At 38.8% G+C, this 26,862-nt stretch overlaps 1 protein-coding gene across 1 annotated transcript; it reads right to left on the reverse strand.

The window, feature by feature from the left end:
• Window positions 1-64: 64 nt before the first annotated feature.
• LOC118994002 (alpha-aminoadipic semialdehyde synthase, mitochondrial-like) lies at window positions 65-23,640 on the reverse strand. Its single transcript, XM_037056514.1, has 7 exons — window positions 23,504-23,640; window positions 17,674-17,841; window positions 12,991-13,086; window positions 4,090-4,205; window positions 3,365-3,453; window positions 2,751-2,927; window positions 65-1,324 (listed from the first exon to the last, which is right to left on the reverse strand). Exons 1-7 carry the CDS (start codon window positions 23,534-23,536, stop codon window positions 1,206-1,208), a joined length of 798 nt encoding a protein of 265 aa, XP_036912409.1. The 5' UTR covers window positions 23,537-23,640; the 3' UTR covers window positions 65-1,205.
• Between the last annotated feature and the right edge of the window lie 3,222 nt (window positions 23,641-26,862).

Genomic DNA, 26,862 nt, shown 5'->3' on the forward strand with positions numbered 1-26,862 from the left:
AGAACTGTCAATTTAAAACCTTTGTTCATTTCTTTACATTGGAATATTTCTCTTTTTATTGGAGTATAGTAGTTTTTTATGTATTCTAAATGCAAGTTATTCCCTTTCCTGATACATGATTTGCCAAATTTTCCCTCATTCTGTGGATTGTCTTTTTGCTTATTTGATGGTATACTTGGAAGCACAAGAGCTTTTAATTCAGTTGATGTCCAATTTATCTATTTTTTCTTTTGTTGCTTGTGCTTTTGTTGTCACTTCTTTAAGAAACTGTTGCCAAAAAACCAAGATCATAAAGTTTTACACCTCTAATTTTTCCTAAAAGTTTATAGTGTTTACTCTTCGGTCTTATAGTTAGGCCTTCGGTCCACTTTAATTTTTCTATGTGCTGTGAGAAAAAGGCCCACTTCAGTCGTCCACATGTGAGTATTCAGTTGTCCCAGCACCCTCTGGTGAAAGACCATTTTCATCTAGCAAATCATATTAGCATCCTTTTCAAAAATCAGTTGACTATAAATGTGAGGGTTATTTCTGGACTGTCAGTCTAGTCCTGTGAGTTTGGAAGTATTCCTTCCTCTCCAATTTTTTGGGATAATTAGAGAAAGATAGGTGTTAACTCTTAGATTATTGGCAGAATTCACCTGGAAAGCCATATGATCCTGTACTTTGTCTTTGGGAAATTTTAAAATGACTGATTCAATTGTATTACTTGAAATAAGGTCTATTTAGATTTTCTCTTTCTTCATTATTCAGTCTTGGGTGTATGGTCCTAAATATTTATCCATTTCCTCTAGTTTTTTAATTTGTTGGCATATAATTGTAGGAGTCTCTTATGATCCTTTATATTTCTGCGGTGTTGAGAAAATATTTCCCATCTAAAAAGATGAAACTTCATCTGCTGAGTACAGGAAAATATATTCTTGTAGGAAAACAGTTGCACAATAAATTAACAAATAGCACAATCATTATCACTCTTACATACACATGAAAAAATACGTAACAGAATTTTTAAAGTTCTCTGGTAATTACTGGCATACCCTGTTCCAAATATTTTCATATAAAAATATTTATCTTTCAAAACACATTGTAGTGACTTAATCAAAACATTTGTTTTATAGTTTAAAATAGCACTATAGCAAACATGTTTGTGGCACTAATGTTCATAACTGTGTTGTGTAGGAAGATAAAAATAAAATGATAATTCTTAATTAAGATTTGATTGTGCTCTGTGTTGTGTAGATAATGCCTTCTGCCTTAATTCGCTCCAGTATTGGTCCATAGATCTGCTTTGAAAAAGGTCCAATCAGGCCTTTAGCTTGAATTTCACCTGAAAAAAAATAAATTTATAGTTGCATTTTAAAGGTGGTATTAAAGGTTAATTTCTACAGCAAGTCTCCACATAGCATTAAACTCAGAGTCAATCCATTGTTGGAGGCCTAACCATTTTTAAAATACCTGTTCAATGTCCCCTGCTAAATTATTACTTAATCAATACTCTGCAAAAAAGGGGGGATTGATTTTATATTGCAAAACAAACTGACCTTAGGAACAGGGTCACAATTTTTATACTTAACTGCATTATCTCCTGTTAAGATGATTAGATAATAAAGTATATTAAGAAAGTAATCAAACTGCTTCTTTTTTTTGCCAATGTCATTTTATTTAAAAGCATACCACCAATAGAATGAATTAGAAACCATCTGGTTTTGGGGGCACATATATCTGCTAGGATTGCTGAAACAGTAAGTTTGGACACATTCCTTAAACGCCATTATGACCTCTTCATACATCACTTCACCACTCTGGTTCCTCAGTAACTAAGTACGTGTTTTAATTTGATATTAGCTGATATGTAGTATGTTTTCTTGTTATTTGATATTAATATTGTTTGATGTCTTCTACTTTCCTCACACTTTCACAAGGGCCAAATAGAGTATTATACTCAGAGGTAATGCTTGTTTGAACATATATGTAATCATAAGGGAAGAATGGAGAGTTAAAATTTGAACTTATTTTGTCAAAATATTTATTGAGTCCTGATAATATACTGAGATAAAAAGATTGATTGAAAATGGCCTTAAAAAATAATGTGTTCCAGGCAAAAATAAAATAAAAAATGGTTTCCTTTTTGAAACCTAGAAGTGAATACCCTCTGCTATTTCAGTGTTTCCACCCTCAGAATATGAGTAAACAAGGAAAGAAAGGGAGTTAACATGTGTGTGGCAGGAGCTTTGTGTATTATTTCACTTCACTGTCACAACCACCCTGTGAATTAGAGATGACATTTCCCAATTTAAAGATGAGGGAACTCTGGCTCAGAGATGCTAAGCAGCTTGTACCTCATCGCTCAGCTGTCTTGTTACTGAGCTGGGACACAGAGCAGGTCTAACTCTGAAGCCCTTGACTTTTATTCACCACAGAGTGATCTCCCAGTCATTTAGCACCTGGATCTTCTGAGATGGCTCACTTTTATTTATTTATTTGTTTTTCTCTTTTATTAAATTTACTGGGATAGCATTGGTTAATAAAATTATATCAGTTTTAGGTGTAAAATTCTATAATGCATCACCTGTATATTGTATTGTAAATTCAAGTCTCTTTCTATCACCATTTATTCCCCCATACCCTCTTCTCCCTCCCCCAACTCCTACAGAGATGGCTCACTCCTAGTGAATGCCAGTGTTATACTCAAGAATAATTATTTGATGTCCAGGCACTCAATGACTTGGAGATGATAAGACAAAGGAACTTACCATCAAGCAACATTTTGGCTGCCATAGCAGTGGGTAACCCCACAGTTTTAGCCATGGCTGAAAAGCCATTCACGTCTCCATAAACCACAAGATCAATTGTTTTATTTTCCAAATGTCCAGAAGGATGTCTGATTCCAAAACTGTCTCTCATCACAATCATATCTTTCTCCCCAGGACCTTAAAAAAATAAACAGATGTTTTGAAATGTCATCATCATTACACCTCCAACATCCTATTTCATCTCCTGCTGCTGCCTTTCTGCTTTCACAAGTTTCCCTCCCATTGTATATGGCCCTTTAGACAATGCTCTATACTGCTTTTTAGCTCAAAGATCAACTGAAAAACTCAAGGAATTATAACTCCAATCATGCTCTTCTATCCAAGTTGCTATCATGACAACCTGGCCACAGACACACAAGCCCAAGTTCACGGTTAATTGATAGTTCTTTCATTCTTCCCTCTGCAAATGTAACCCAGTGTTCTTTCCCTCATACTGTACCCCCCCCAACACTTTTACTGCTTGGCTCCAGCCCTCCAATCTAATTTGCTCGTTGTACTAACAATATCTCATGTTTTTTTCTTCTGGGACATTTTGTTAATAGTCCATGGCCTACCATAGGAGAGTTTCATGGCCAAATGCTTGGAAAGGGCATCCACCACAGTCTCTGCCAGAGGGACTTGTTCATCCCCAAGTAATCCCAACCTGAGAAGCACAAGAGGTAGCCGCATTAGTTCAAGTCCTGTACATGTTCTCACTTGGGAAGCAGAAGGGAACACTCCTTGCATTTACTCTTCAAGGGTAGAATAACAAAATGACAGCTCAAGTTATAGGACCCTCCTCAATTGTAAAATAACAATAGCAATAGTAATGTTTTAACCTGTAGAATCATCCCCAGACTCTCTGAGAAAGTACTCGCTGGAGCAAAACTGATACATTGGAACACTATTGGAGTCCACAGTGTTCCAATGAGATTAACCAACAGGTTAGTTCTCCCACATTAAGGATATCAGCAAAATGTGCCAGTCATGTGAATGAGTGTTTTTAAATGGTTGGAAAAAGACTGGATAAATGTCCTACAGGAGAAAAAAAAAACACCTTTCTTGGGAATTGAGTAGTAAAGTGTCTCAAGTACTTCCCAAGTTATAATTGTCATTGAATTTCTCTATTTTATCCCCACACAAACATGGTATATGGTAATATCTCCACAACAGTAGAACAGCAAATTAATCAAAGACAACATAAGATGTTTGGTTCTGTTTTGACCTTTCTTTGATGAAAATGGTCTAAATAATCAAAATAATACAATATTTTGCTCTAAACTGATGGGCGGATGCCTACCTTTCAGCAGCCTCCAGCTGGGTACTATCTCCTCCTAGTTTCTTAAGGACAGCTTGCCTAAGCACATCATGCTTGGAGGATGGTGAAATTCCAACTAGATCACAGAGGAGCTCTTTCTGGTTAGAAAAATGAAAATAAAAATTCTAAGTTCCTAATAAAATAAGTAAGTAGAGAAAGTTTTTTATTCAGACATTGGACCTAAAATGGACTTCAAATTAAATTAGAAGTTTACAAATTATAACTCATACATATGCATACACATGTGTCTGCACACTTACACATCAATAAATGCATGATATTCCAGAATAATAGTTCAGCAACAAAAATGGGTCATAACATTAAATCAATACTAAACAGATGGCATCATATTAACATCACACTTTCTGCCTTTGCTCTGTATCACTTTTTCACCCATTCTCCCTCAACCTCCAGCAGTCCATTTTAGCAAGGATAAAGTGGAAGGGGCTGATTTCTGTGGTTGCTAGCAGCAACCAGAGTTCTTTTTTAGGTTCAAGAGATGAGAAAGACCTTGCAGATAATAAAATCTCAAAAGGAAAACTTAGGAGTCACATCAGAAGAATGGCAGCATGAGAGATCCCCTTGGTCTCTCCTCTTGAACTTTCAACAACTTGAACAGCTATAACTTAACAAAGGATTCTCTGCTCAACCCATAAACACATCTGAGATATCTGGACATTGAAACATCTAAAAGTAAGCAAGTAAGAATGAAAAGAGGAGGGGAGAAGGGAGAAGGGCTAAGATGATCCACAGATGCAGCCCTACAGCCAGGGAAAAAATCTGATTGTGCCTAGCATTCCCTTCAGCTAGGAGGGGCAAAGAGATCTCATTGGCACTCCCACAAGTGCAAGCACAAGCTGCCACTGAGCCCAGAGATTTAGGCAAGGACACAGCAAAGAAGTGCATCTATCAGGTGGTCAGCATTCCAGACAAATAAACAAAGCCACTACGCCCTTCCACCCCATAGCCTCTCAGAGCTTGCCTCCCTTCTCCTTTGGTGTCAGGTTAGGAACAATTATCTGCAAACCTGAGAAACTGTACTACAGGAAAATCAAATTTTTCTGTGTGAAGAGGGTGCAACTGTGAATAGTCCCAGGGTTGGGACACAGGGGGACCCCAAGAGGTCCAAGGTGGCTATTACCAAGAGGGCAAAAAAACAAGGAAGCTGGTTGTTTTCCCCAGCGCAAATCCCAAAGATGCATTGTAGCTACAGTGATGGCAGCATCTAGCTACAAGGATGCTCTGGGATTTCATATTGCTAAACATCTTGTGATTCAGCACTACTTACTGAAAAAGCATAGAAAGACCTCTCTGTTTCAATCTTCTAAAGAATTGTCACTTTTACACAGATGTCTAGGCAGAGAAGGAATCCATCGAATACCAAGAAATAGCCAAGGTAGTGAGACAGCTAAGAAAGAAAATGAAGCTACAGAAAACATACCTAAACACATAGAAATATGTGACATAAATGACACCGAATTCAAGATTGCAGTTCTGAAAATACTTGATAATATGTGAGAAAAATACAAACAGGCAATTTTTTAAAAAGATTTTATTTATTTATTTATTTATTAAGGATAATTTTTTAAAAGATTTTATTTATTTATCTTTAGAGGGGAAGGGAAGGAGAGAAGGAGAGAAATATCAATGTATGGTTGCCTCTCGTGAGTCCCCTGCTGGGAACTGGCCTGCAATCCAGGCATGTGCCCTGACTGGGAATCGAACCACGATCGTGTGGTTCGCAGGCCCGTGCTCAATCCACTGAGCTACACCAGCCAGGGCTATTTACTTACTTTTTAGAGGGAGGGGAAGGGAAAGAGAAAGAGAGGGAGGGAAATATCCATGTGTGGTGGCCCCTCACATGCCCCCAACTAGGGGTCTGGCCCACAAGCCAGTCATGTGCCCTGACTGGGAATCAAACTGGCAAACCTTTGGTTTGCAGGCCTATGTTTAATCCACAGAGTCAGACAGGGTTGGACAGGCAATTTAATGTACTCGAAAACAAATTAATGAACAAAACAAGTACTTTACCAAAGAGATCGAAACTTTAAAAATAAACCAAAAAGTAATTCTGGAAATGAAAAACCCAATAAAAGAGATCAAGAATCAACTAGCAACCATAGGAAATAGCTGGAGGAAATAATTAGTGATATCAAAGAGGAAGCTAGAAATGATGGAGAGGGAAAAATAGAGAGACTTGAGCATTAAAAAAAGAAAGAACTTCTAAAATAACTATCTTACTCCATCAGAAAACACAATATGAGACTAATAGGCATATCAGAAAAAGAAGAGAAGGAGAAGGAACAAAGAGTGTATTCAAACAAATAGATAATGAGACATTCCCAAACTTATGGAAAGAGATTTTCAAATCCAAGAAGCAAATAGAACACCTAGTTAATCTAATCCAAAGAAGCCCTCTTCAAGGTACATTGTAAATTGTAAAAACTGTAAAATAATTAATGACAAAAAAGAATTCTCAAGGCAGCCATGGAAAAGAAAACAATCTATAAAGCAATTCCCATTATGTTATCACCTGCCTTCTCAGCAGAAACTTTACAAGCCAGAAGGGAGTAGAACCAAATATTCAAACTCCTGAAATAGAGAAATTACCATCCACGAATAATATGTCCAGCAAAGTTATCCTTTAGCTATGAAGGAGAAATAAAGGACTTATTAGACATACAAAAGCTGAGAGAATTTATCACCACCAGAAGACCTCCACTATGGGAAGCATTTAGGTTATTCTCCTGAAAACAATGAACAAAAGGTAGCAAAAATATGAGTAAGATAAAAAACAAACAGCACAAAAAAAGGACAATGTGTGACAACAAAAGCATAAAGGGGTGAGGGATAAAAGTCTGAGTTTGCAAGGAAGGATGGAGATCAGATGCATCCAAAAGAAAAAAAAACTCCTGTATCTGTGCACGTTTCTTTTTCATAAACCTAATTATTTTTTCATAAACCTAACCACACACAAAAACCCAAAAGTGAGACACATTGCCTTAAAAAAGAGGTAAGACATATGTAATACCACCAATACAACAATAATAGATGGAAACACAAAGAGAAAGAATCGACTGAGGCACAGAGCTACCAGAAAACAAAAGATAAAAATGGCTATATGAAATCCTCACACTTCAATAATTACCCAAAATGTAAATATACTGAATTCACCAATAAAGGGATACAGAGTAGCAAAATGGATCAAAAAACAAACCCATATTCTGCCTTCAGGAGACACAACTTAGCTGCAAGGACAAAGTTAGACTCAGAAAGAAAGGGTGGAAAATGATTCTACAAGCACATAATATCCTCAGAAAAGTGGGTGTAGCCATACTTATACCAGACAAAATAGATTTCAAGATAAAGGTAACAAGAGACAAATATGGACATTTTATAATGATAAAAAGAACACTACATCAAGAAGACATAACACTTCTTAATATATGCACTCAATCAGGAAGCACCAAAATATATAAGGCAACTACTAACAGAACTAAAGAGAGATAAAGATAAGAACATAATGACAATTGGGGACCTTAGTACTCTATTGACAGCCCTAGATAGATCATCCAAACAGAATATCAATAAATAAATATCATCCTTAAATCACACATTAGATCAAATGTATATAATTGGCATTCGCAGAACATTTTATCCCAGAACAGTAGATTATACATTCTTCTCCAGTGAACATACCACATTCTCAAGGACAGACCATGTGTTGGGTCACAAAAGTAACTTCAATAAATTCAAGAAAATTGAAAATATACCAAACATATTCTCTGACCACATGCTTTGATATAAATAGTCAACTGCAAAAAGAATATAAATAAGCCCACCTATATGTGGATATGATGGCTTATCTCTACTAAAAAATGATGGATCAAAAAGAAATTAAAAGTGAGCTCAAAAGACAGAGACAAATGAGAATGACAATACAATATATCTAAACTTCTGAAATGCAGTAAAAGCAGTAATAGGAAGGAAGTTTATATCACTGCAAGCCTATCTCAAGAAACAAGAGAAATCTCAAGGAAACAACCTAACATTACATCTTAAAGAACTGGAAAGTGAAGAACAAAAGCAACTCAAAGTCAGCAGAAGAAAAGAATTAATAAAAACTAATTTATTATTTAAGTGCAGAATTGAATAAAATAGGAAACAAAAAACTATAAAATAAATTAATATAACAAAGAACTAGTTCTTTTAAAATATTAAAAGATTAATAAAATTTACAAATCCCTCACTAGACTTACTAAAGAAAAAATACTCATAAACAAAAACAGAAATGAAGTTACCACAGACATCACAAATATACAAAGAATTAAACTAAAACACTATGAGAGACTATATGCAATCAAGTTCAACCTAGAAAAATTGAATAAGGTCCTAAAAATATATAAACTTACTAGATTGAACCATGAAGAATTAGAAAATCTAAATAGAGTAATAAACAGTGAGGAAATTGAAACAACTATCAAAAATCTCCCCAAAACAAAAGCCCAGGACCAGATGGCTTCACCAGTGAATTCTACCAAACATTAAAAGAATATTTGAAACCCATCCTTCTCAAATTATTCCAAAAAACTGAAGAGACAATGCTTCCTAACACATTTTATGAGGCCAACATAACCCTAATACCAAAATGTGGCAAAGAGAACAAAAAAGAAAAGAAAATTATAGTTAAATATATCTTTTGAATACAGATGCAAAAATCCTAAGGAAAATATAGCAAATTGAATACAACAATACAGTCAAACATAATACATCATAATCAAGTGGGGTTCATTCCAGGGACAGGAGATGGTTTAATATATGTGAATCCATCAAAGAAGTACAGCATATTAACAAAACAAAAATTAAAATCATATGATCTTATCAATAGATGATCATAAAATCATATGATCTTATCAATACACTTATTTATGATGAAAACACCCAATAAAATGGGTATGGAAAGAAAGAACGTCAACATAGTAAAGGCTATATATAACAAACCTTCAGCCAGTGTCATCCTGGATGGTAAAAAAACTGAAAGTTTTTCCTCTAAAATCAGGAACAAGACAAGGATGATTGTTCTCACCACTTTTATTCAACACAGTTCTCAAAATCCTAGCCAGAGCAATAAGCCAAGAAAAACAAATAAAAATTATCCAAATTGAGATGGAAGAGGTAAAAGTGTTACTTTTGGAAAAGTACATGATTTTGTACATACAAAACCCTAAAGACTCAATTGAAAAACAATTAAAAATAAACAAACACAGTAAAGATGCAGGATGTAAAATCAATATACAAAAATCCACTGCTTTCCTATTTACTAACAATTAAACTTCTGAAAAACAAATAAAAAATAATTACTTTTGCAATTGCAGCCATAAAAATAAAATACCTAGCAATAAATTTACCAAAGGATGTAAAGGACCTATATAATGAACACTACAAAAAGTTATTAAAAAGAGATTTTAAAAGACACAATGAAATGGATATTTTGTGTTCATTATTTGAAAGAATCAACATAGTTAAAATGGCTGTTATCCAAAGAAATATAGAGATTTGATGCAATAGCCATCAAAATTCCAATGCCATTTTTTAAAGAAATCTTTTATTTTAATTGTTGTTCAAGTATAGTTTTCTGTCTTTTAGTCTCATCCCAGCCCACCCCCCATCCCTCCCCATCTCCCTCCCATTTCTACTCTAGCCCCTAGTTTTTGTCCATGTGTCCTTTATACTTGTTCCTGCAAACCCTTTCCCTTTTCCCTTGAAATTTTCTCCCCTCTGCCCTCTGGTCACTGTCGGCCTGTTCTCTATCTCAGTGTCCTTGGTTATATTTTGCTTGTTTATTTGTTTTGTTGTTTAGGTTCCTATTAAAGATGAAATCATGCGGTATTCGACTGGCTCATTTCACTTAGCATAATGCTTTCTAGTTCCATCCATGCTGTTGTAAAGGGTAGGAGCTCCTTCTCTCTCTTTCTCCTGCATAGAATTCCATTGTGTAAATGTACCATAGTTTTTTGATCCATTCATTTACTGATGGGCACCTAGGTTGCTTCCAGCACTTGGCTATTGTACCCAGCAATTCCACTACTAGGATTATATCCTAAGAACCCTGAAACACCAATCCAAAAGAACCTATGCACCCCAATGTTCATAGCAGCACAATTTCCAATGTCATTTTTTAAAGAAATAGAACAAAAATATTAGATTTATAAGGAGCCATAAGTGATCCCAAATAGCCAAAGCAATCCCAAGAAAAAGAGAGTGATGCTGAAGATATTATACTGCCTGACTAAAAATTAAACTACAGAGCAACAATAATCAAAACAGCATGGAATTGACAGAAAAACAGAGACACTGACCAATGGAACAAAACTGAGAGCCAAGAAAGAAAACTTTAGATATATGGGCAAATAATTTTTGACAAAGGAGCCAAAAACTAACAATGGAGATAAGGAAGCATCTTCAATAAGTGATGATGGGAAAACTGGAAAGCCACATGCAAAGGAATGAAACAAGATTACAGCTTGTCCCTGTGTATAAAAATTAATTCCAAATGGATGAAATACCAAAATATAAGATCTGAAACAATACATTACATAGAAAAAAAGGCACTGAACATACGGACCTCAGTTATAGAGAACATTTTATGAATATGACCCCAAAGGCAAAAGTATGGCAAAAATAAATGAATGGGACTATATTAAATAAAAAGTTTCTGCACAGCAAAAGAAACCATCAACAAAACAAAAATGCAACCAACAAAATAGGAGATGATATTTGCAAACAACAGCTCCAACAAGGTATTAATATTCAAAATAAAGAACTCATAAAAATTAACACCAAGCAAACAATCCAATTAAAAAATGGGCAGAGGACCTGAATGAGACACATTTTCCAAGAGGATACACAAACAGCCAGCAAACATGAAAAAAATGTTCAGCATTGCTGCCTAATAGGGAAAATGCAAATCAGAACAATGAGATACCACCTCACAGGTATTAGAATTGTTACCATCAACAATACAGGTAACAGCGGGTGTTAGAAATGTTGTGGATAAAAAGGAACCCTCATTCCCTGCTGCTGGGAATGTAAACTGGTACAGCCAACATGGAAAATACATGGCAGTTCCTGAAAAAAAATAAGAATAGGGTTATCATAGGACCCCACAATCTTTCTGGGGATCTACACAAAAAACTCAAAGACATGTGTTTGCAAAGATATACGCACCCCTATGTTTTGCAGCATTATTCACAAGTGGCCAAGACATGGAAACAACCAAAGTGTCCACAATAGAAGATTGGATTAATAAGATATGGTACACGTACGTTATGGAATACTACTCAGTCATAAAAAAAGATGAAATACTGCCATTTGCAACAACATGGATGGATCTTGAGAATATTATGCTAATCAACATAAGTTAGTTTGAAAAAAACTAAGAAACATGATTTCACTCATATGTAAGAGATAAAACTGAAACTCACAGACACAGGCAACAGTATGGTTGTTACCAAAGAAAAGGGCATGGCGGAGAGTAAAGGGGACCAAATACAAGGTGACTGAAGATGATTTGACTTCAGGTGGTGGGCACACAAGGCAATATACATGTCAAGTATCATAGAAACATACACTTGAACATATATACCCGTAGTGACCAGTGTCATCCAAATAAATTTAATTTTAAAAAAACTAAAAAAAAAAGTTAAAACAGTGATCATAGCTTTTTCTACTTTGTAAACAAGATTTTTTCCAGACTCCTGAGGAAAAAGTTATGCTCAATTAATGACAATCAAGCTGGTTCACTGGTCAAATTGAGTTAACCCAATGGCTTTGCAAATAAAAAGTTTTATTGGAAGTTGCTCATTTGTTTACATATTGTCTATGGCAGACTTGAGCAGTCTGACAGACACCAAATGGCCCAGAAAGTCTAATATATTTTCAATCAGTCTTTAAAAAAAAAGGTTTGCAAAGCACTATTCTAGATGCTAACTACTAAGATACAGGGACCAGCCATAAGAAGCCTTGTATCAACATTTCCAATGCAACTGCCTCAGCCTAAGGTTCAGCCTATAGATACTTATTCACTTCTGTCTAACAAGCATATTTATAGAAGGTAAAACTTGGATTCCAAAATCTTTCAGAAAATAAAAAAATGAATTATAAAGCAACTGACTAGCAAGAAAACCAAAGTTTCTTTGGGAGACAAATTGGGATTAGAAATATCGATTTTTTTTCTCCGTGATAAATTTCTTTTTTTATTGGAATGTGGGCACATTAATTTCAGTTGTACAACCAGCTAATAGCAAGTTAACTTCTAGCAGATATTGGAAGATCTACTTCACATTTAGCTCTGAGGCTCCAAAGTCCTGTCTTACCCTGAGTCTCTAGGATATTAATACAACACAGATATGGGATGAACTCAGAAACTGAAAACTCAAACTATTCAGGGTTACAAATGGCCAAATGAAAGACCTGATGGAATTTGCAGATTTGGAACCCAGTTCTGTGATATCACCAGCAGCTATCTTGTGTTACCAGTTTCAGGAGGCCCGAACTTAACTCTTCTCACAGGTCAACACATAGGCCAGAAGCAGAGTCAGAGTCCATGCAGACATCGAGTCTCTTTCTGAGGCTGAGGGAGCCATCAAGTGGTAGAAGTTGCTGAGGGAATAGGTCTGGGGAGCCAGCCTCCATGTTCTCTCCATCTACCCTCACAGGGGAGGGAAAGGGGACTAGGGTTTCTAGTATGTAGGGTTTACAGTGTGTAGGGTTTATCCTGTGCGTAGCTGCAGAATGGGTTCTTTTGCTGGTCCAAACCAAAATTCAAACCTGAATGACATTTCTGCAGAACAGCAGACAACGTGTAATTCTGGGGTCACTCACCCAGGTGAGAGGCTTGGCCTCAGGTCGAAGGGCAGGAAATGCATCTCTGTTTATGAGACCCAATTTCACAAATCCATTCAAGGCTTTGGCATATCCCTGGAATGAGAATAATTAAGCAGTATATTAACCACTTCACCTCAAAGGAAAAAAATTAAAGTTTTTTTTTTTTTTTTGTAAAGAGAGATCTATGTTTAGAAGTTGCCTAGAAAGCGGGCTGAACCATTTATTTGCATTGCTCACGTGGATAAAACCTCCTTAGAGTTTCAAACAACATCAGCAGTGTCGCGACAATTCCACTGGTTTACATAAGACACCTTGTGAAACGTGGGTCTTTCCTGCTGTTTCTGGGTTCATCGGATGGTATTTTCTGGCAGCGTAATGGCAGTTTCATTTTGCATCATATGCTTTCTGTTCATCAGGCAGCGTTCAATAGAGCAGTTGTTCTTTCTCATAATGGAAGCAGAAGCTTGTAAGACTAGCCCCCAAAAGCATATAATCCATTCTAATGATTAAGAGCCCCTATTCTATTGCACGTAGAGAGCGGGAAAGAAAAAGGTGGATCAGACAGATTTTTCTAAAATTTTGTAACTATGATAAAAATTAGTCATGTGTTCTTCATTGTCAATAGGACAAGTCTGAAGTCCTTGGCATATTATATAAACCCATCCCAATACACCCCCAGCCTGACTCACTCATCGTCATCTCCACCACTTACCATTCTGCAAGCATGCTGTGCTCTGTCAGAGGCCTGGGCCTCTGAGCGTGCTGCCCCTGTGTCTGGAATGTGGGCCAGTGTTCCTCACCAATGAGATGTTTACTTCCCTGCTAGGACCCAGCACAGCATAGCTACTGAGCCCCCTATAGGAATGGGCACTGGGTTATTCTCTGTATTCCAGCAGTACTTTGTACATATTTTTATTATGGGACTTGACACAAATTGCAATTGTCTGTCTATTCAGCTGCTGGACTGTAAGTATAGAAAGTGTGTGTGTGTGTGTGTGTGTGTGTCCCCTTGATCCCCATGCCCTTGCCCAATTATCCATCATTCCAGTTAGCAGAAACAGAACAAATGACACAATGAATAGATCTGAATGACGATGTACTTGTTGAAGACCATAAGGGTATGTTCTCCTGTGAGAAAATTGAGTGAGGAGAGAAAAATAAAGAACTTTGTATCTGCTGCAATTACAAAGACAGAGAGAGACCAAGAGAGGTGGAAGAGATAGAGCAGAAAGAGCAAGAAAAACATGTAAAAAGAAGAAATAAATTTATTAACACGTGAGTTTCTGTGCTCATTGGATAGTTCACCATTTAATGTGTGGCCAACTAGTAATTTTCACATTCTGAAAGGTTGTGTGATTCAAACTGCTCAAAGGTTACTAATGAAACAATTCACATTTATGTGGTTCAATCCACTGTAAATATACTTCCAAGAGGAGAAACAAAAAAGCAAACCACAAGCTTGCTTCTAGAATCTGATTAGTGCCAGCAATTCCTTCATCCAGCATATCAAATACTGAGACTTTTCTGAGCTATTTCTTAATCTGAAAAATATACTTTATGCTAACCTCTAGAAATGAATTTATTGTACATATTCATTCATTAATGAGCACTGAGCAAATTTCGGTCATGTGTCAGACTTGTGCACAGAGATGAAGAACACAGTTTCCTTCACCCATGAGGAAACTGCAGGCCAGTAGAAAAGTCAGGTGAGTCAATGAAAAAAAAAGTGTCTGGCATAGTGAGCATAGTGAGCAAAGCTGCATGGCCAGTGTTGGCTACACTGCAGTAGAACATTACAGGTGCTGTGACAGAGGTAAACACAGGGCTATGGGAGCTCAGAGGAGGGGACACTCACATAGATGTCGGGGAGGGGACTCAAGGAGAAGGAGTTAAGATCCCAAGCTGAGTCTGCAAGAACAATCAGGTGACAGGCAGGTACAGGAGAGTAACCAAGGTGCCCCTGTCACATTGGGATGATAATGTCTCATCTCTAACACTGGGAAGAATAGTCAGACTATTCTCTCTATTCCAGACTGTGCAAGGGTTGCTGACATTGGTCAGGGTGGTGGCCCTCATGGGTCTGAACACCGTGACATTTCACCCTTCAGGGTTCTGTGGGGTGGCTTTCAGCCATGAACTCAAGCACCTGGTTCAGTTTTTGAATATCTTAAAAATCCTCTGTTTCTAGTTCTATAAGATTTTAAAGAGACTAAAGAGATAAAGCTAGCACAACATCCTAATTCCTGCAGACCTTCCCCCCAAAAGTTACTACTTATGTTCTTAGAAAAAACTGAAGAAACAGAATCAAGAAATGTGCCAGAGCTGGGGCTGCTTTGGCTTCAATTCAGACTGGATTTCCTGTTGTGCCTAAAGGCACGTGCAGCACCGTGCATTCGCAGTTGGTCGGCTCAGGCATCTTGGCTGAATCCTGGACAGTGCGGGCATCACATTCACAACAGGACACACCTGCCCTCCAGGGGCTTAAATCTATTTCAGGAGACAAGAAATATGTACATATAATCTACCTAGAAATGCTGGCAGTAAATGCCGAGTGCCAGCAAATGCAACAGAAGCTCTGAAGAGTAAGAAATACAGTGGTTGTCACGTCCTTAAGAATATATCGGTGTCTCAGTCAGAATGGCTATCATAAACAAAGAAACAAACAACAAGTGCTGGAGAGGTTGTGGGGAAAAGGGGACCCTAGTTCACTGTTGGTGGGATTGCAGACTGGTACAACCACTATGGAAAACAGTATGGAATTTTCTAAGAAAACTAAAAATGAACGTGCCTTTTGACCCAGCAATTCCACTATTAGGAGTATATCCTAAGAACCCTGAAACACCAATCCAAAAGAACCTATGCACCCCGATGTTCATAGCAGCAAATTCTCGATAGCCAAGAGTTGGAAGCAACCTAGATGCCCATTGGTAAATGACTGGATCAAAAAGCTATGGTACATTTACACAATGGAATTCTATGCTGCAGAAAGGAAGAAGGAACTACTACCCTTTGCAACATCATGGATGGAACTGGAAAGCATTATGCTGAGTGAAATAAGCCAGGTGGTGAAAGACAAATACCATATGATATCACCGTTAACAGGGATCTAAACAAAACAAACAAGCAAGCAAAATATGACCAATGACAGTCAAATATGGAACAGGCTGACAGGGTCCAGAGGGGAGAGGGGAGAGAATCATAGGGGAAAAGGGGATGAACTCACATGAGCAAGTATAAAGGACACATGGACAATAACTAAGGGTGGGGGGTGGAAATGGGAGGAAGGTGGGGAGCATGAGGCAGGGGGGCGGGCAGAGTTGGGAATATAAGACAGAAAGCTGTACTTGAACAAGAATTAAATAAAAAAATTATTAAAAAATAAAAATAATATAAAAAAGAATATATCAGTGTCTGACATGGAGAAACAGACAAACCAGAAGCCAGTCTTCGTGTGTCAGCACCGTGGAAATGACCTCTGTTCTTTCATTAACTTTCTCAGTTATTCCCTTTCACACACACGTGCCTAACACCACCAGTATTGCCTGACTCCTGGTGCCCACCTCACCCAGGGAAGGGGCAGGAAACGTCCTGTATGACAGAGTTGTGCTTTGGAATAACGTGGGATGGAAAGACTCACAGGCATGGGGCAGTTTGTCCCTAAAAGCGTCCAGATGAGCCAACCCTGCCCAAACTTCAATTTCATACTTCTGAGCTCCTAAATGATGAGAAAACACATTTCTGTTGTTTGTATTAATTTTCTATAAACACTCTGGGAGATTCTTTCACTGATTGTCTTGATCTGGTCATACTTGTCACTTCTCTTTTGTGATTAATAAGTGTGAAGTTGACATTTGTATTTATGCTTCTAGAATCTTTACCTCATTTTGTGGTAAAAAGATGTTGCTTTGAGAAAAGTGATACTGAATATATCCTCAGCCTTAGGGACAGAAACAGAGGATAAAGCTGATTGGCGCATTTTAACCCACTGATCTCTTGGGACTAAAAATCTACATTTTTACCTACAAAGAAGATGCACTTTTTCATTCTCACTGGAATGAAACCTAAGTGGTTGAAGATGCTATGACCATCCTGCCACCGTGGGAGCCTGGGATTGCAGCTATTACTTGAAGGAAGAGCTGAGAAATGAAGAGGGACCAAGTCCTAGTGAGGTCACTTGACCCCCTCCCCCAAACTCATTACACTGAAACTGGTCCTCTGTCTGTCCCCACAGCTCATGAGTCAAGAATTCCCTTTTGTTCAAATCATTTTTTGAGTTGTCTCCTAATGTTTCCCAATCAAGAGTTCTGAGGAAACAGACTCCAACCTGGCCCATCACATTCATTAATTATTCATTTAATTTTTAGGGAGAGAGGAAGCAGGGAGAGAGAAACATCAAGGTGAGAGAGAAATATGGATCGACCACCTCCTGTACGCACCTTGACCAGGACCAGAGATGGAAGCCACAACCTAGGAATGTGACGAATCAGGAATCAAACCCGCAACTTTCTGGTGCATTAAGGTAAGAGAGCTCGAGATGTAGAGGGGATAGGGTGAGGGCAGGAGACAACGACACTCCAACCAACTGAGCCACCAAGCCGGGGCCTAATTGTTTTAAACTGAGAAAAATAATCGCTTACACTAAAACAGGCCACGTGTTTCATCTAAAATACAGCCACTTACCTTATATCTCAGTGTCCCCCGCAACAAAGTGTGAGCAGACTGAATGCCGTAAACCTCAGCATATTTTGTACTGTCTCTGTTGGGATAGCCTTCCAAATTTAACCCAGGGTAATAATCCATCGGAGTGACCGCATCGAGAAAGGAGATGCCCCCGGCGACGTTCACCACCTGAGGAACGTTGAAAAGGCACACTGGGGTTACAACACCGTGTTCCCCTTAGGTTTCTCCGCATTGTTTGCATAATAGAGAAATCAAAGTTTTAAAAGAAGGTAATAAAGGATTTGTAAAAAACTTTTTTACTGAAACTACTAATCAATATTTCATACTCAAGCTTTTCTGCTAGTATAATTCACAAGGCTATCATGCTCCCAAGCTTTATGTTATTTTTTGATTTTTAATTTTTATTAAATTTGAGGTAACAATTGGTAAACAACAGTATATAAATTTCAGATTTATAACATTATATTTCAAAATCCATATCCTCCATTGCATGTGTACCAGCAAAAGTCTAGTTTTATTCCACTAGCACATATATTTCCCCTTTTATCCAATGCACCCTCCCCACAACTACCTTCCCCTCTTCTCTCAAACTTGAAAATCTGATTTAAGCATTTAGTTGTGTACTAAGCTTTTATTTTCTCTATTTTTTCTTGCTGCTGGATAAGATGGAATTATGTCCCAATAGAGTTTTTTTTTTAATCATTTAAAAGCAACAAATAATGATTTAAATGGCTTCTGTGCTCAAAGAGCAATGGCAATATTCTCACTGCCCTTTTTCTTACTCATACCCCCTGCTGAGTCCACGTCAGGTGCCAGACTTACACTTGGATTCGCACAGCTAGCATTTACTGACCAGCTAGCTACCTGTGTGCCCGGATCCCACTCACTGCAGAGGGAATAAGAATGATGAATAGGACACAGTTCCTGCCTCCATTCACCCTTCATGCATTGAACAAGCATTTCCTGAATGTCTGTGCGGTGCCAGGAGCTGTGCTGGCGCAGTTATAAGGACCATGCAGCCTAGACTAGTCGACCTACAGTGCACTTTGGGGACAATGAGTGGAAGAGGTGACCCCTCACAAGAAAGGCAATGCAGTGAACATATAGTGAAACCAAAAAGTGCTACCCATAATCCTACTGCTGGGAAGAAGTTAAATCCCTGATTCCCAAGCTGTTTTGATTTCTCATTAATCCTCTTACCCATACCCCTCCCCTTAACACACACTTGAAATGCAGTGAAGCATTTTTTTTAAATGTTTGGTTAAGGAACTGAGTTTTTCTTTTAGCTGGTGAAATATATGATCATCCATGAGATAACGGAAGGTTGGGGTTGAGATTCCAGGGGGAGGGTGTGACTGCTGGTGGAACTGGATTCTGTCCCACTTGTACCATGGGAAACAATCTCTTGCTCACAATAGCATAGAACCACCTGGCACCAGGTAGCCATCAATGTGCCTTCAGGTGGATTCTGAGGGATTTGCCCTGAGGAATCTCCAGCTAAATTTAAGGATTTCACAGTTTATCTGCAGACAAGTTCTGCATGTGCCTTGGTATGAGAGACAAAATGGAAATGCATGTCTCTCCACAGCTGAAGCCCCAGAAGGAACCGCGCTAAGCTGACTATAGAGGCAGGCCTCACTCTGCAGAATGCCCAACACCATCTAAAATTCCAGGAATGAGAACTAAAAGAAGGGAGGAATGCGTTTTATTTAAAATTCCTATGAAATTCTCGACTGCACAGTAACCATTTCTGCTCTCTTTCTTTAAAATAATTTTCTTCTATCAGGATTACAAATTTTAAAGAAAAACCAACTAAGAAAGTACTTGTTAACATTTAGGGCCTCCACACTTACTTGTTTCTATAACCTATAGCAATTTAAAAAAACTCAGTACAGACCACTATACTCCAGCAATTAACTAGTCAGAAATAAATCAATCTGTGCCAGAGTCTACCATTAGATCCTTGTCAACAAAACACGGGGATGTAAGCTGCATGGTAATGAACCTTTAGTGAGACTGAAAGTTGCTGAAGCAACTTGACCCAAAAGCACTGGGTAATTAATCATTACCATTTGATATCAACTCAGAGTTTTATTTCTAGTGGCATAGTATGCACTTCATTAATAAGCCCTGTCTTGTTTAATATTTTATTAATGACTTGGATGAAGACAGAAAGGCAGACTCATCTATTTGGCAGAGAATAGGCGTTTTCTCTGACTTGGCAATGCTCACATGGAAGACCCTCTCCCAGCAGAAACAGTAGCTCACTAACTACTGCTCTTGCTCTCTGCTCTCTGTCCAATTCTTTTTTATTTACACACACATGTCTCCCAACCAATGAGAACTGATGATAAGCTTGATTGTTAAACTAACAAAAAAAATAACACAAGAAATATATGGACAATCATTTACTCACAGTCCACTGTGTGTGAGGTGCCTTTTAGACCTTACCTTTAACCCACACAATAACCCATTTTTCACAGATGAACACTGAGGCTGAGTCACCCAGAGGCACAAAAGAACCCAGGTCTACATGACTCAGATGTCCATGTTATTTTTTCTAAACCATATTTATACCCTTAATTGTGCTTATTTCTGGATCAATATCTCAAAGATGGTACTGACTGACAAGGTAGAGAATTCTAGATTGTGACAGTTTTAGGTCTAAAAATTGCAGCAAGCATGGTTGCAGTCAATGGAGAGCAGTGGCAACTCTTTTTTCTTTTTCTTTTTTCAAAAGTATTTGTTTTATTTTACAAACAACTTTATGACAATACTTACAGAAACTGAATTTCCTACAAAGGAGGGGTTGGGTGTAGCCATCAAGGTAAACCTGACTTTCAGGCCAACTTGAAGGCTAGAAAACCTATCTCAAAGCTGTGTTTGCAGAGCAAGCACAGTCCTGACTCAGAGCTTAAAAGTTAAAGCTGTGATGGAGGTGATGGTGAGGCCCTGACATGTCATTCCCAGGTGCCACCATTACAGGAAAGTGTCCCATCAGTCACAAAGAGGACAGAACTAAGAGAAGACACAATCACTGTCCCCAGAGATGTGGAAGGAAATCAAGCATGACTAGAAACAATTGGAAATAGTAATGGCTGGAAATTATTGCAAGGAGGTACGACAAGGAGACATGTCTTAATTCAGAGGCTGTTGTCTAAATTGCTACAAAAGCTTAAGGCTTCAACTTTAAGCAGAAGCCAGAGGACCTCTGACTCCTCTTTATGATTCTGTGAATTAGGTAAGATCTGCTCCACTGTGACAGGGGGATAGAGGGACTCAAACACAAAGGAGGCTTCTGGGTTTCAAGACAGACTGATGCACTCGAATTACTGGGTGAACAATACAGCACCCGGAAAATTCTTAGACTCAGACAAAGTGTGGGAGTTCAGACAAAAGAATAGCGAATGGGGGCAGGAATGGTCAGGGAAAGATGCATCCACAAGAGGAAACTGGGGCAGGACTTTGGAAAATGTATCATTTTAGCAAAGAAAAGATTCATGTTTTTTTCTTTGTGCTCTTCACAGAGTCAGGCCAATGAAAAAGTGCTTTTTTACAAAAGAAGCTGAGAAAAAAAGGGAAACATTCAAATTCAACAAGTACAACTTCTGCTGCCCAAGTATAAACGCCTGCTTTCCCTGAGCTCTCCTCACCATCAATATGTTTGGGTCACTAATATTTGCTAGGGACTTGTGACATGCCTGACAATGTGCTGTTAAGCAGACTGTAGTCTATGTGACCTCATGGAGCCCCACGGCAGGAACCCTGCAGACTGGTGTCATGATGTTCGTCTCCAGACATGGAGCCCGAAGCTCAGAGGGAGGAACTCAGTGTTCTAGCGCCACCCCAGCTGGTGAGGGCAGAGCTAGAGCCGCAAGCCAGGCCAACAGACACTGAATCCTCTGTCCTTTGGGCTGTGCCCTGCTGACCCTCTCACTGTTACCATCTTTAGCACTTACATGGCCTCCTGAAAACAAGCCTTTTGCTCAAATGAAGCAAAACTTCTCCCTGCATTTACATGTTAGGCCAGTGTTCTTTCCAGGACAGCAGAGGTAAAAGGGACATCAAGAGACAGGCTGTGGCAGATAAAAGATGTGTGCTTGGTAGGACATCAGACAGGGTTCCTTGCCCAAACCTTCGTGATTCACAGAACTAGAGAACTAGATGGAATTTTGGCACTCACATTATGCATCAGGAGATTGACACCCAGAGGACCTTTACAATTGCCTGGCCTTTGGTGACATTGTCTGGGATGCCACCTCTGGGACCACAGCTCAGGGGTCTCGTTTCATATTCTGAAACATGTCTCTTCTAGGCATCAAACTTAAATGTCTTGTCTATTTAGTAAGGTCTTAAGTGAAACTGTGGTCCCCTGGTCACTAAGTCAGTTCTCAGATTCGCTGAACATTAGAATCACTTGAGGAGTTGTTAAAGCTCCCACAACTCAGGTGAATCAGAGGCCCTGTGAGCAGGGCCCAGACACTGGGATTTTGTAAACAGCCCTGGCGATTCCAATATGCAGCAAGGCTGTGAGCCACACTGTCCACCAGAGGCTCAGAAGACCATGGCTGGTAACAACATCCACCTTGTTTCTAAAGAAATTTCCACTGTTCTCTTTTGTACAAGAAATACATTTAGATTCACAGATACACTGAGAGTTTATAACACTCCTGTCAGAATAATGCTTTTAAGACACACATGTGATCACATAACTCATCTCTCCCTGCAAGGCCAGGACTAGGCTGGGCAGAAGGAGGTGTTTTCATCACAAAGTATAAAGAGAACCCCTCAGTCTAGTCACATTCTAGTCACGTTTGTTCCCAAGTCTGAGGCTCTCCTCAGGCTAAAAAAACAAACCACGAAGGCAGGTCGATGTGACTTGAACACTGGCTGTGCTCTTTGCAACCTCTTTAACTGTGGCTGTAAGCTAAGCTTCTTATGCCAGTTTTCTGCCTTATAAACCTGATAGGTTTGTTGCAAAAATCAAATGAAGGCACTGCTTAGCACAGTCAGGAGGGGCAGCCCACATGCCAGGCTGACAGCTTCTTGTCCTTCAAGGTCAAGCACATTATCTTTTCTCTGCTAATTTTCTTCTCTCCACCTTCACACCAAGGTCAAATCAACTGTCCTCTCATCTGCACTGTGTGGCACTTCAGCACATCTTGGAACTGCCCTGCGGATGGTAGCTATCATTCCAGTGTCTGTCTGTCTTGCCATAAGGTGAGTGGTAAAGGGGGCAAGAAGGAATCTGGTTTGTTAGGCCTGGGTTTGGACCCCGGCTGAATGATCCTAATATTCGCTTTGTTAAGCCACAGTTTCCTTGTTATAAAATGATGAAAATAGTACTAAACTCAGAGAATGCTTACATTCTGGTGCACAGCAGCTGGGGAAATAAAAGATCCTTTCCCCGACCCTCAAAACCCTCCATTCCAAGAGTCACCCCCAGTCCAGCTGTGAATTCTCTGAGGCCAGGAACTTCCTTCAGGAGACAACTTTCGGAGTCTTGCTCCATGGCCAGCACACAGTAGGGACTCAGAAATTGCTTGGCACAAGATGACTGGCATTTACACATGCAGAGAAGTTCAGAAGTGAGTTTTCCAAATGCAGAAACAACTTGCAAGAAGAGGAAGAAGGAGCACAGGCCATGCTGGGAGCGGTGAGGAGACCAAATGGAACAGAAAATACACCCTGGGAATCATCAAAAGAATGAGGGTGGAGCACAAGCAATGTAGCCAGTACTCAAGGGCCTCAGTAGCAGGGAAAAAGAGCCTGCACTTTCTCAGGCAGTAACTGCACATTCACCTCTAGAGCTTTGATGGGAATGCCTCACCTTTCCATTGAGCAGGTAGGTGGCAGGCTGCATTATGTTCGTCAGAACTCCCACTGGACTCCAGCTGAACTTGTACCTCAAAGGGTTGTCTGAATGTTCAGGGGCTGGAAGCCCACCACAGTAGGGAATATAAGATTCAATCGGTAAAATAAACAATCAATAAATTAGGGAGGACTAACAATAAGTAAGGGAGAATAATGTATCTAAGTGATTAATTGAGTATAATGGTAGGCATGGGTAAACTTGTGACAGTTTTTCCTTTCTAAGGCTTTCCAAAATATGTCCTTAAAAACAAACAGTATTTGATTAAACCACAGTTATATTTTAGATACCCTAATTTTTAAAAATATCTTTATTGTTGTTCAATTATAGTTGTCCTCATTTTCCCCCACTACTTTCCCTGGCCCTACCCACCCCCATCTCCCACGTTCAGTCCTCTCCCACCCTGCTGTCTTTGTCCATGGGTCCTTTATACATGTTCCTTGATTTCATACTTCCCCTTTCCCTCTTTATGCCCCTCTGCCTCCCCTGTGGTCACTGTCGGTTTATTCTTTATTTCTATGTCTGGGGTTCTATTTTGGTCCTTCTAAAGATTATGACTACCATTTTGTTCAGTTAAAAATCTAACTATTAACTCAAATCTGGTTGGTTAGTTTCTCCTGACTTTTGTGTTCAAATTTATGTTGGATTATAATTTGATTACACACTTTATAGTATGTAATTTTATGTATATTCATCAATGTATGACATATATAATTATAATTCATTCAAATCTATATTTTATTATATGTATTACATACATAAAACCTAAAACATTTAATCTGATTCCTCACATTTACATGTCCAAAAGTTCCTTCTCATGTATAAAAGACATGCCAGGTACCAACAGATGAATGGTATTATAAAGATTTTTTCCACCTTTAAAAATCAGACCTTCTTATAGAACCCTACTGCAGTCAAAAATCTTTTATTCAACAAAAACAGTGTGGTATCACCTATTTCTCTAAAAATTGATTGCTAAGAGTTGGACATGGGTTCACAGATATTTCTGCAGCCACGGAATTTTACTTGAAATGTCTGGTGAAAATGTGAGCTAGATTATAGCAATACATTTAATCAAAATTATAAAAAGCTTATTTCTGAACATGGAAACCTGGAACTTTGGATGTTTTGCTAAGTGAAAGTTCAGGTGTCCACGGGGCTCACCGTGGCTCCCACTTCTTTGGCTTTATCTATTGTTTCCATTGCCAGCATATGATCAAGACCTGGGTCCAGTCCCAATTCACCGATGACAGTGATGCCAGCATCTTCCACACTACAACAGGTGAAAAGAGGAGGAGGGAAAAGGTGGCCATAAAGTAAAAATAATGCCATGGAGCTTCCTCACTGAAAATGACTAAAACTTACCTCTTTTCTAATTCCTTTAACACTGGTGTGATGTAGCTCACTGTGATCATGTTAACTTTGCTTGTGATGCATGCCTTGGCCATGAGAGGATGCAATATATAAGGCAGCAAGTGTAAAGACAGAAGAAAGAGTTAATTAGAAATGTTCTTGTCCAACCTTACTTTCAATGTAGATTGAACTGCACTAAAGCTGAGACATCACCCTGATCAATTTATTCTATCAGGGATAATCAATGATTCCCCGAGGAATATAGAATAAGTGCATCCTGTTATCACATTTAAAACTCTCCACAACATGACCATGACCTAACCTTCCCATTTTCTTCCTCAATCTGTTACATATATCATACATGGGAATCAAAGAAGCCATTGTAACTCTCTTCTCCCAGCCTTTACCACCTCTGAACCGTTACTATCCCTGAAAATTCTGTGTGGAATACTCCCACCACCCTACCACCCCTACCCAAGTCATACCTTTCTTAAAAAATGTCTGAACAGTTATCTTCTCCAAGGAACTTTCCCAGACTTACCCAAAGCTGAATTTATTCTTGTTCAGATATTGAGCTATTTCTTTATAACCTTTAATGGAATTTATTCCATCCATCCTTATATTTCTATGATTTCCTATATTGGGTTTCCTACTAAGAGATAAGGTTGATGTTCTTTTCACCTCCACATCTCCCAAATGGCTATCAGGAGGGAATGAAACAGTCAGGGTGGCCTGTGTGTTACATTAGAGAGTAAAGACTAGGAAGAGAAACTTTATTTTGTCTTCAATTTTAAACAGTAGTCTTTCTGGTTGTTGTAGTCTTGGTGGCAGATCCTTGCTTTTCACTACTTAAAATACATCATGCCAATCTTTTCTGGTCTGAAGTATTTCTGTTGAAAAATCAGCTGACTGCATTATGGGAGCTTTTTTTGTAGGTAACTGTTTCTCTCTTGCTGCCTTTAAGATTCTCCCTTTGTTTTTTACCTTTGTCATTTTAAATATGATGTGTTTATTGTTGGTCTCTGGGTTTGTTGTGATTTGGATTCTGTATTTTCTGAATAACAACTGTAGCAAGAGCAACAACAAAATGCAAGGAGATGCAAAAATACAAGAACATGCAAAAATGAAAGAAGACAAAAGGAAGGGAAACTATTACAAGAAGAAAGAAGTAATAAGAATAAAATATAGAAACAAAAAAGAAAATAGGAAAAATAAATAAAAAGAAGAAACAATAGAGTAAGAAAAGAAGGAAAATAAGAGATATGAAACAAGTAAAACAAAAAATAAAAATACAAGAAAAAATGAGAAAGCTATGAAAAGGAAAAAATAATGAAAGAGAATGAAGTGGAGTTTGTCTCGGCTGAGTTTAGTGCCTGCCTTCTAGGATCCTTCCTTTGGATATGGCTCCAATGTTGTCTGAAGCTGGGGTAAGCCAATGTCACATGTCCTCCATGTTTGGCCTTCAGTAGAGTGTTTGAAGCAACAAATAATACATAGCCTGTGGCTGCTTCTACCGAGCTTGGCTATAAATAGTAGGTGCCAAGCTGTACTCCCAGGCAGGCTTTTTTTCAGTTTGGGACCCAGGTATGGGTCAGCGAATGTCCCAAGGCACCACAAGGTCCATCTCCATGTCCGTCTACTTGCCAGCTGACTGTCAGACATAGATGCCGAATGACTACTTGGCTTCTGGTGCAATCAGAAGGATGGAACCTCTGGATCTTCCATGAGGGTGAGGTGCTGTTCAGGCTTCAGGGAAGAAAGCCAGTGTGTCTTCCTGACCCAGAGCCACGTGTCTGAGTATGTTCCAGATTATTTCCCTGAACTTGGCAGTATAGAACCCCCAGCAGGCAGAAAGGTGGGGCGCCTGGAGCCCAGAATTTGGGTCTGCTGGGAACCAGGAGGGCGTGTTTACCCAGTGTTTCTATTGGCTGTCCCAACAAGAGGAAGCACCAGTGCTTCCCAGG

This window comes from Sturnira hondurensis, unplaced genomic scaffold (assembly GCF_014824575.4).
Source record: "Sturnira hondurensis isolate 20B ecotype Veracruz unplaced genomic scaffold, ASM1482457v3 Scaffold0008992, whole genome shotgun sequence".
NCBI lineage: Eukaryota > Metazoa > Chordata > Mammalia > Chiroptera > Phyllostomidae > Sturnira > Sturnira hondurensis.

Coding starts and splice junctions, on each gene's coding strand:
- LOC118994002 (XM_037056514.1), bottom strand. CDS start 23,536: ATGCAGCCTGCCACCTACCTGCTCAATGGAAAG. Junction 13,087..17,673: donor GGGGGACACTGAGATATAAG/GTAAGTGGCTGT, acceptor TTCTCATTCCAG/GGATATGCCAAAGCCTTGAA. Junction 1,325..2,750: donor AGCCAAAATGTTGCTTGATG/GTAAGTTCCTTT, acceptor ATTTTTTTTCAG/GTGAAATTCAAGCTAAAGGC.